We start from the raw sequence: 10,493 nt of genomic DNA, 5'->3' as shown, positions 1-10,493 counted from the left end.
GAAATTAACCCTGACCGATTCGTTCTCAGGAAGCGGTTGGTGGTGAAGGGTTCGTACTCCAATCCGAGCAAATGCCAGTTGAGCTGTGGTTAATGAAGGCAGGGAAACCACAAACAGAATTGCGGCCTCTTAAATTTCTGTCGTTTGTGTGCAGTCGAGTATCGCAACGGCTAACGCATCCAATTTTCTATAATCGGAAAACTACTTTTCCCTGTATTCTGGTGAATAATTTCCCCCATCTTACCGGTGGATTATTTTCGATTAAAGCTTCGAATTGATCGGCGTCTGGCATCGGGCCCCTCCTGGGCTATATTTGTTTCTTGTACCAACTCTTATCTAAACTTGACTATAGGGCATATCCGCTTACTATCAGCAACATCACATTCTATATCTATTCGTGCTTAGTTGAAATATTTTCCGAGCATAAAATAAACTTAATCGTTTCATTTCATTTCAGTAAGAACTCAGTACATTGTAGAGAAAGTTATAAAAAAGAAATCCTATGTAGATAATACGGATATAAACACGGCATTAAAGTTTATTGGTATCAATAAAAAAGGCTTATTGTGCCTTATTTTACACCTTTCAGCTCTTTTGAATCTAAAGTCTTTTTTGTAGTATTAATTTGCGTTCAGAGGGAAGTACGAAATCAGGCAAATTTAATTATTCCTAAAAGGGTTTAAAGCAATACATGCCGCACGTGGGATATGACAAATTAACAACAATGATGTAATAGCCCTTCAATCCTCGTTGTCTGATGGTGCTTTAAAATATGCCTGGATCAGACACATATGTTAAGTTTGGTCAGGCTGTCCACGAAGTCAAGACGTTGAAGATTAGTTGAACCGATCAAGAAAATACATGAAATACAGAACCGAATCTTTTGACAACCTCAGCAAGCCAAGCCTCGAGGTTGAAATTGAAAACAAAACCACAATAAAACAAATTTGTTTTTCGTTAAAAGAAAAAATATATTTCAACAAGCTAAACACGCAGAAAATAAAAAATTAAACCGACCGCATCTCGCGATATCTGAAAAACTATCGATTAACGGTCACTAATCTCTACACAGAAAAAATTAAAAAGTATGCGCCACTGATCACTTTTTAGCGTCCATCTATTCTCGTTGGTTGCTAGTTCAGCTGTGTATGAAGACAGTGTATGATCAGTCGATAAATTTGGGTTAGCGTTCAGCTCAACGTCTTTTCTGTTGTATTACAACGGCACTTTAAAAAATGAATAATCTGGCATTGAAATTGTGTCATCTGACATTACTGTCCCAACCTCTCCCCTTCGGATTACCACATACTTCACACCACATGTTGGATTTACGGGGACCAAATTATGTTGAAAAGTAGAAGTTGAGCTGCTTTTTAGCAGTACCACTTCAAAATCCGCAAATCCACAGCCACGTTTCTTTGGTTTATCGCTTATTCCAATTCTATTCATGAATGGTCAAACATTCTATCGCAAAAGATAACAAATACTGCCTGAGCCAGGTTTTTCTTTTCTACATACGGTAGTCTAACGTGGTAGTTGGGAAGGATTGAATTAATGGCTTAGGGATGAATTCATGAGATGGAAAATAATTAATTACCTGTATGGTCAAGAATATCTTCAATTATGATTTTAAAATAGGTTTAAATAAATTGCTTATTGTAGTATTACAACATTCTATTTTATCTGATAAATAGTGTATTGTTATGTTTTATTTCTTTGGCCATTGTTCTATCTATGTAAGAAATAATTATCATTGGTGGCTTTGTTATCAGAATCTTTCACTGTCATTCTTGCTTAATTTGTCCATTGTATCCGTGCGTACGCAGAAAAACTCACTAGAGGTTCACCTATACTTCCTGGCTGTGAACACCCTTTTAATCGGGATAATGTTTGGGGCGGTTAGAAAGGGAAGAAAGAAGAGCCTTCCAGGGTGATTTACCGAAACGTGAAATTTCAGGGTTTCTCGGCCTCGTATTATGAATCCGTCCATTGTCCGGTGGGCGTCTACCGAGGAGTGATTTATTGACTATCGGCCAGGTAGCTCAGGACGGGTCTTTACCTGTGAATCAGGGTTTTTTGGCCTGTTGTGCACGTTTGCACAGGTGTGCAGGTGTCTGCTTCGGACCAACTCTTTACCATTTGAAAAAGTTTCTTAAAAAACTGTTGGACCTTGAAGAAAAATGCAAAAGTCAAAGATTTCCTTCCTCTAAAAAATTATTATTATGGCAGAGCGGTCCTGTCTGTCCTTGATACTGTAGGTTAATTGGACGTGAAACAAACTCTTGAATGATTTTAAAATAATTCAATTGCACTGAAATGACATATATTTCATTTTTTTTAATACTGAAGAAATACTGAAATTGTGCGTTCGTAGCTCAACTCCAAGAATGTCTAAGAAATCTTACAGTATGTTAATTAGATTTTAATTTTGATACTTGCATCTTTTTAATTCAAAATTTAGGGGAAAAGGCCTAATAAAAGTAACAATTAGAAAAAAATAGTAAATTTACTTTTGCTTAAAAAATTATCAGTAAAATAAAAACAGCCTAATTTTAGTTTTAATGACAATACCATCTTGGTTCGTTGTTCATTACAAATTTATAATTATTCATGACATTTTTTGTTTATACTCCGTAAATAATATATACAACGATTGTAAATAATCGGCGGAAGGAACGTTCACAATATGCGTTATTGATCTTTGCTTTGGGACGACACATTCTCGTCCATGGTCAAGTTTTCCTCTTGTTCGGCTTTGACCAAGTGTTTCTCCGAAGATTGGTTTTCCTGGTTTTGCAGTTCCGTGATTTCTTTGATGAGCAGGTTGTGAAATTCGCTACGCACAACCAGCTTCTTTAAAGGAGGAAGCATTTTCATAAAGGGTAAGAGGGATTTGAGGAAATGCAGATCGCCGTTGTCGTCCGAGAGGATTTGGGTCGACCACCGTTGGTTCGTAAAGGGCTCACGCCTCTGGAAGTATGACGTGTCTTGGGATACGGTCGGTTCGACCCTCGCCCTGTCCTCTTCCAAACCTTCTTCTTCCATTTCCACGGAGGAATCTTCTTCTTCTCTTTTGTCCAGGCTGACTGCGACCAGGTCGGCTGCGTTGAGCGGCTCATCGTTTCCGCCCGTAGACATGATGCCGGTGAGAAAGCTCATTTCTTGAAAACGAGACCATTTAGGGAGAGGCGGCTCGTCCGAGTACATCCCTTCCATCCTCTTGTACTTCTTCAACTCCTTCCTGTAGTTGTCCCTCAGGCTCTTCCATTTTTGTTTAGCTACTTCCTCTGGAAAAAAAATAAACATCAGATTATTACGCATGGTTATATGTGCTTTTATGGGGACCGCGGTAGCCGAGTGATTGGCATGAGAGACTCTCACGATGGTGGGTTCGATTCCCACCGTCGCCTCTGGCCCTTTTTTCCCGATAACCCCCAATTTGAACAACATATAGATAAGAATTCGTCATGGCTAATATGCAAAGATCATAAGGCAAAAAAAAAGTGCTTTTATTTATAAAACGCGTGGAGTTAAAATAGGTCACGAAAATCTTAAAAAATTAACAAGGAGAAAAGAAAGAATAAGTAAATGCTCGAGCTCTTTCAGTAGGATCCCTTACAAATCGTCCACGCCTTAGTTTTTTTTTAAATTTTATACTGTAGTGATAAAGGCATTAGGTAATAATCGTCAATGATGATGATTTGACCTGAATTACCTTCTCAAAGATCCATGTCATTTAATTCCTCATCATCATTACAGTTATAATGACGAATTTATTGCAGCCTATGCTTGTTTTCTAAGGTAGACCCAAGCAACGACTTCGTGTAATGCAGCATAGACGCGCAACTCAACGTCGTACGTCGTGACTTTGGAAACACAGATGGTCGTGACACACGTGCGCTATCTATCAGGAACTTTTGGTCTGGGTACACAAAAAAGAAAGGTAGAGCTCCTTAATAACAATACCGCTTTTGGGCAACGTTTCGATTTTAGGACCCACTCAGTTTAAAAACAAACCTACAGATGGAGCTGCAAGATCCTTAAGGCCAGGGGCGACATACACCCTTCGTTCCCGTACACAACACCGTTGGTCGTGTATTTTAGTACTATGGATATTGCTGTGACTGGCTGTATAGTAAAAAAGAAGAAAAACGTAAAAGACGATTGTGGCATACACAGTTAAAACCAAAACACTATTACGCATCCTATATACTAGTAGGGATACACTACACGATTGTACAATGTATCGTTTGATGCGACTTCGAAAAACCAACAAATGATGGCAGTTGAGTTAGGTTGGGTATGTCTCGAGATGGTTTTGTGATACGCTGTGATGTTGCAAATTACCACTTATAAAAATCGGCATGACCTAATTATAAGAAATGTTCTTCCGTCTTTATCTCATAGAATATTTATATTTCCATACAATGTGTGGTGATTAGTGACCGTTAATCGATATTTATTTAGAAATCGTGAGATGCGGTCTGGTGTGATGTAGGTTTCAGAAAAACATTTGGCGCGATAAGGAAAATGTTTTTCTGAAACCTGCATCACACCAGACCGCATCTCACGATTTCTAAATAAATTTCCATACAATATTCTTTTGATCATTATGAAAAGCGTCATTTTTATTTAGATTGATATGTTAAACCATATGTTAAAACAATAAATAATATTTTCATATCTTAAAGAGTAAGTTTTGTTTAGAAATCATGATGGTAAGAATGAAAAAAGTAAATTCCTATATACAGTTTTTATTGGCAAATTTTTTAGTTCATTTTTTTTCGAAAATACATAAAGTAATGTAAAGCTGAGACATTTTTAAATGTTCAAATAATAATTAAGGTTAAGGAAATAAAATAAATTATAAGGGGTTCAGCTAATGTATGAAAGCATCAGTCGAGGCGTGAAATGGTAACTTTGCTCGTGATCAACTGTTGGAACCGGTTTGATGACTGCGGCTTTTCGACCCCATCGAAGTTAACTTGTGTCCGATTAATAAAAAATGATGGAGTGAGTATATCAATTCAACAATTGAAAAGGATGGTTCTGATCATAAACTGGTTTTTCTTTCGATTCGACCTGTAATCGCTCAGCGAAAACGTATCGAGAGTTAAAAATACAAAAAATATATGTAAATGAAGCATTGCACCGGCCACTCAACCACAAATAAAACGCGATGGTTTTCGTTGTTTACCTTGCTAAGGGAGTATTCGGAAAAAGGAAAAATACTAAAGCGAGAAGAATTCAAAGCTTTCTTAGAAACATGCTTTCGAATTCAAAGGCAAGGTTGACTATATGTCAAAAAGCATCAAATACCGGCTTCATGTCAAGATTGATATATTAGATTGGACAAAGTGAAGCTAGTTTATTTTATTGCACTGATAACTTATAATTGTTGTTATTATTAATTTTAAGGGCGTTTTAACGGCTGATGCCATTTCACGCTACGAACATTTAAACCTTCTATCTTAGCCCATTTATGTTTAGTGGTCTAATTGACAATATTAATCCTTTCAATTAATTATCCTTTTTTATGTATGGTCTTGGTTGAGATGAAAAAGTTCGTGTCACGAGCAGGGTTTGAACCCACGACCTTTGGCTCAATATGCCTGCTCTAACCACTTCACGATAGCTCAAGTGGTTAGACCATCGGCGTATTGAGCTGAAGGTTGTGGGTTCGAATCCCGCTTGTGAACTAATTTTTTCGTCTCAACCAGCACCTTATATAAAAAAGAATAATCTTCTATCATAGGTTAGCTTAGTCTATCTAGAGCCCTTGTGAGTGCTATAAAGCTCTGACTCAAAACATTCACTCATAATGTGTAGAGATTAGTGACCATTAATCGATAGTTATTCAGATATCGTGAGATGCGGTCGGGTGTGATGTAGGTTTCAGAAAAACATTTTCTTTATCGTGCCAACGTTTCGATCTTTTATTGAGATCATCTTCAGGGCTCTAAGTGTTTGTCTTCTGTGTAATTGTGCCATCCTTGCGTGTTGAGTAATTATACAGAAGACAAACACTTTGAGCCCTGAAGATGATCTCAATGAAGATCGAAGCGTTGGCATGATAAAGAAAATGTTTTTCTGAAACCTACATCACACCCGACCGCATCTCACGATATCTAAATAACTAATTCACTCATAAACTAATCTATCCTATTGCCATCCAAAGCTAATTTATCCTTTTAAATATCCAGATATGATGGCCAATTGTATACAACAAACCCATTTTAAATTGTAAAATTTATTCCTGTTCATTAATTAGAATTTTGAATTTTTGTTCCATAATTTAATCATTTCCCATGAGGTTGAATGGGAGGGTATAATGGAGTCAGACTAGCAACAGTCTGCAGGAGTATAAGCTCATTGTTATCTTTTTAATACTACAAATACTGTATTGCTACTTAACAATTGTAATAAAACAAATAAAAAAATAAAAACAATAACACTTTTTTTTAGAGAGAGATAGATAGTGAGAGTGAGTGAGAGAGAGAAAGAAAGAGAGAGAGAGAGAGAGAGAGAGAGAGAGAGAGAGAGAGACAGAGAGGGTGAGAGAGGGGGGAGGGAGGGAGAGAGAAAAGAGAGAGAGAGAGCTTTCTTTCCTTTTTTAAATTACGATTTTGGGCATTGTAGTTTATTACCCCGCAATTTGTATTTTCTATTTTCCTTTTATTTCATTTTTCCTCTACGGCAGCCTCAAAAATTTCCTAAAAAGAGAAAGAAATCTTGCACACAGAATTCTCACTCAAACACTAGCAGATATATTCAAAGGTATAAGAATTTGGGAAAAGTCCTAAATCTCATTATAAATTCCAATAAATTAAGTAACTCCTTTAAATCAGTCGAAAGGTTGAGCCTTTGTCTAAAGGGATGCAAAGTGCGACATTCGACCAAAATATGTTTTAAAGTCAGAAAGATACGTTCTACACAAATTGGAAGGTTGTTTGTTGCCTATTAAAAGCCTATTAAATATTGTGGTCAATGATTATTGAGAGATCGTAATGCAGTTTTAGAAAACCTTTTTTTCCATTTCCTTTTCGTGTCAACGTTTCGATCTTTATTGGGATCATCTTCAGAGCTCAAGGTGTGTGTTTCGTGTGTAGATATGTCATGGTTGTGTGTCGTGTTGAGAGTGTTCACACACAACCGGGACACATCTACACAGAAAACACACTTTGAACCCTGAAGATGATCTCATTAAAAATCGAAACGTTGGGGCGATAAAGAAAATGTTATTCTAAACTTACATTACAGCAGACCGAATCTCTCGATCTCTAAATAACAATTGACAACACTATTTAATAGGCCACTAAATACTACATTTTTTTATACTCGGCGCATTTCGCGCGTTCAAATTAAACGGCTTACCAGCTGTTCGGTGAGACGTCACGATGATGGGGAATTCATAAATCAATGTTTACAATCTTTGGGAATTTGACCTTTTATATAACTTGGGTAGTCTATATAATCAGCGATTACATCTCGAAATCCAGGTCTCTGAAAAGCCAGTTTGTGAGTAACTATGCTCAGGTTAATGCTTAACTTGTAACCATGAAGGTGGACAATCCAACGTGTAACGGCCCTTGTGGTCACAATCTGGAACACGTTCTGCCCTGCTTTATTAATATCAAGGGTTTCGAAAGAAAAAGAAAAGATCATTCATTGAAGCGTGCATTATGTAATCCGATCTGTCCTTAATGTTTCCGGATGAGAGCATTTTGTACCTGAATTTTGATCGATGAATATCTGAGTGATGTTACCAAAGGTCAGGATGCAACGTTGGAATCGATCTCTATTGCCGATAATATTTCACTTACTTTTTTCTCCTAAAATTTTGGCGACCGAGTTCCATTCCTGGTCGGCGAGGGTGCGGTTGTGGTAGCTGATGTTTTTCTGGTCCCAGAGGAGAGGCCGCTTCCGCACTTCGCGGATCAACGCCGACGGGTCCATTACGTGCGGCCGACGCCGGCAAGCGACTGAGGGCGGAATTCGTTGGCTCCAGAACGGGCGACCAGATCGCGCTTCCTGGCCGCCGACATGCGCGCCGGCAGGCCAAGGGTAACCGTCGGACGCTCACGAGCCGCGCCGAGTTATGACGCGCCGCGACGGCATTTTCTGATCTTCGCTCATTCGGTTCATCGTATCGCCAGCCTAGGCTTTAAACAAAAACTCAAACTGTTTTAATACAGTCTTAAAGGGTAAAATTAAATAATTATTATTATTAGAATCTGCAATACAGAAGTAGTGATTAGGAAAAGGGAAAGATTTCTCTAGCGATCCAATTTACAAGATAGAGTAGGATGGAGAGTGAGAGGGAATGAATGAGAGATAGAGATAGTGAAAGGAAAATTAATAAAGAGACAAATGAGCATATAAAGAAAAGAGATTAATTACATAAAGAAAATAATTTTGGAGCACTAACATAGGATTATAAGATTAAGAACAAATACGACTTTATTTGATAAATAGTATAAGTGAGAAAGATTGTAGAGAGAGAGAGAGAGAAAGAGAAAGAAAGAGAGAGGGAGAGAGAGAGAAAGTGAGAGGGAGAAAGAGTAAGAGATAAACTGAAAATGAGAGTGTGGACTAATTCTTCAGAAATGCCGATGATTTAGCAGTTCTGTTGCTATTTGCTGAAAACGATTTTCATCAATATTCATAGACTAATAGTGAGAACACCCAGGAAATTTTCGATACAGAACAAGCTTTCAAAAAGCCCTTAAACGGTCTGTAATGGTGGCTTAATTTTTGGTACACGGTACGTTAAATAATTTTTCCAATCCTATCTGAAAAGACGATATTATGGAATTAATTATCTCTTATAAAGAACATTCTGAAAGCCTGCATTTAAATTGAAATAACGAATAAAATTTTACATTCGATCCGGGTCCAAGGTCGCGAAATGTCCAAAACGAAACCGTTATTCGAGCTGGTTTTGAAATAAATACTTTTCAGTCGTACTATTGATTTTGTCAAGCTTCAAAAAATCCGGATGTCAAAAAAGTAAAGCCATGAAAGTCATCAACCGCACCAAAAAAAGGGAAAAAAGAAAAGAGGAAAACTTCCCAATTATAAACTACACAGTCACCCCTCTGGAAACGTGAAACGAAGGGGTCCGACCCTCGGTTTCATTCATTGTAACACATCTACATATATTGCAATCAGGAGAAAAAGTGCTTTTAAAATATTTTCGCCGAAGTAATCCCGTAGTGCTCGGAGATCAAATATTTCCCCGTCGGGAATCGCGAATTGGAATATTTTCTCTTGATTGTTCTCATTTGACGATGGGCCTTGTTGAGTAATTAAGGTCAACTCGTGAAAACGTATCAATTTTCAACAAAACGTTCCTCCAGTCAACAAAATGTAAATTGGCAACATTATTCTGTTAACTTCAATTCATCGTATGTATTAGACATTGATATTTAATTGAAAGAATAAATATCTAAACGCTACAAACTAAAAATGAAAGGAAATGGAAAATCAGGCATCACCTGATTATATCCAAGTGAGAAAGCTCAATAATATTTTTGACAAAGAGAGCATGAAAATAAAGATAGTCAGAGAGACTGAGAGGGTGAGATTGAGTGAGTAAAGGAGAGAGAGGGAGAGAGAGAGAGTGAGAGAGAGAGTAAGAGAGAGAGAGAGAGTAAGAGAGAGAGTGAGAGAGTGAGAGAGTAAGAGAGAGAGAGAGAGAGAGAGAGAGAGAGCGAGAGGGAGAGTGAATGTGAGAAGAGGAAAGAATGAGCGATCAATTGAAAATGAGAGTGAAAGAGCGAGGGGTAGAGAGGTAAAGTGAGAGAGAGGGTGAGAATATGAAAGAGAGTAAGTGATAGTGGGCGAGTAAGAATAAAAGAGAGTGAGACGAACGTATAGTGAGATAGAAAAAGTGACTAAGATAGAGAGACAGAGACAGTAAAAGAATGAGTGAGAGTGAGGGACAGTAAGAAAGATAGTCAACGAGAGTGAGAAGGGAGAGAGAGAGAGAGAGAGAGAGAGACAGAGAGAGAGACAGAGAGAAAGAAGAGAGAGAGAGAATGAAAGTGAAAGTGAGAGGGAGAAAGGGTGACAGATAAATTGAAAATGAGAGAGAGTGAGAGTGAAAGAGCGAAAGGGAGAGAGGTAAAGTGAGAGAGAGGGTGAAAATGTGAAAGAGAGTGAGTGATAGTGGGCGAGTAAGAATAAAAGAGAGTGAGACGAACGTATAGTGAGATAGAAAAAGTGACTAAGATAGAGAGACAGAGACAGTAAAAGAATGAGTGAGAGTGAGGGACAGTAAGAAAGATAGTCAACGTGAGTGAGAAGGGAGGGAGAGAGAGAGAGAGAGAGAGAGAGAGATTGTGAGTGAGAGAGAGAAGTGCCAGAGTGAAGCAATAACGGAGAGAATAATCAATTAATAATAATGAGAATAAATTTGCTCCTTTCATTAAAAATTTAAATTGTTAAACTGAATAATTTCAGATTTATGTAAATGTTTTAATTATGCTGGG

At 37.7% G+C, this 10,493-nt stretch overlaps 1 protein-coding gene across 1 annotated transcript; it reads right to left on the bottom strand.

Moving 5' to 3' along the window:
• Nucleotides 1-2,544: 2,544 nt before the first annotated feature.
• LOC106660851 lies at nucleotides 2,545-7,995 on the bottom strand. The gene is made up of 2 exons (XM_014383844.2): nucleotides 7,824-7,995; nucleotides 2,545-3,287 (listed from the first exon to the last, which is right to left on the bottom strand). Exons 1-2 carry the CDS (start codon nucleotides 7,954-7,956, stop codon nucleotides 2,692-2,694), a joined length of 729 nt encoding a protein of 242 aa, XP_014239330.1. The 5' UTR covers nucleotides 7,957-7,995; the 3' UTR covers nucleotides 2,545-2,691.
• Between the last annotated feature and the right edge of the window lie 2,498 nt (nucleotides 7,996-10,493).

The sequence above is a fragment of the Cimex lectularius genome, unplaced genomic scaffold (genome assembly GCF_000648675.2).
Source record: "Cimex lectularius strain Harlan isolate CLEC.00 unplaced genomic scaffold, Clec_2.1 scaffold188, whole genome shotgun sequence".
Taxonomy (NCBI): domain Eukaryota; kingdom Metazoa; phylum Arthropoda; class Insecta; order Hemiptera; family Cimicidae; genus Cimex; species Cimex lectularius.
Note: the sequence above shows the minus strand (reverse complement) of the source record. Positions and strands in the feature narration are given on the sequence as shown.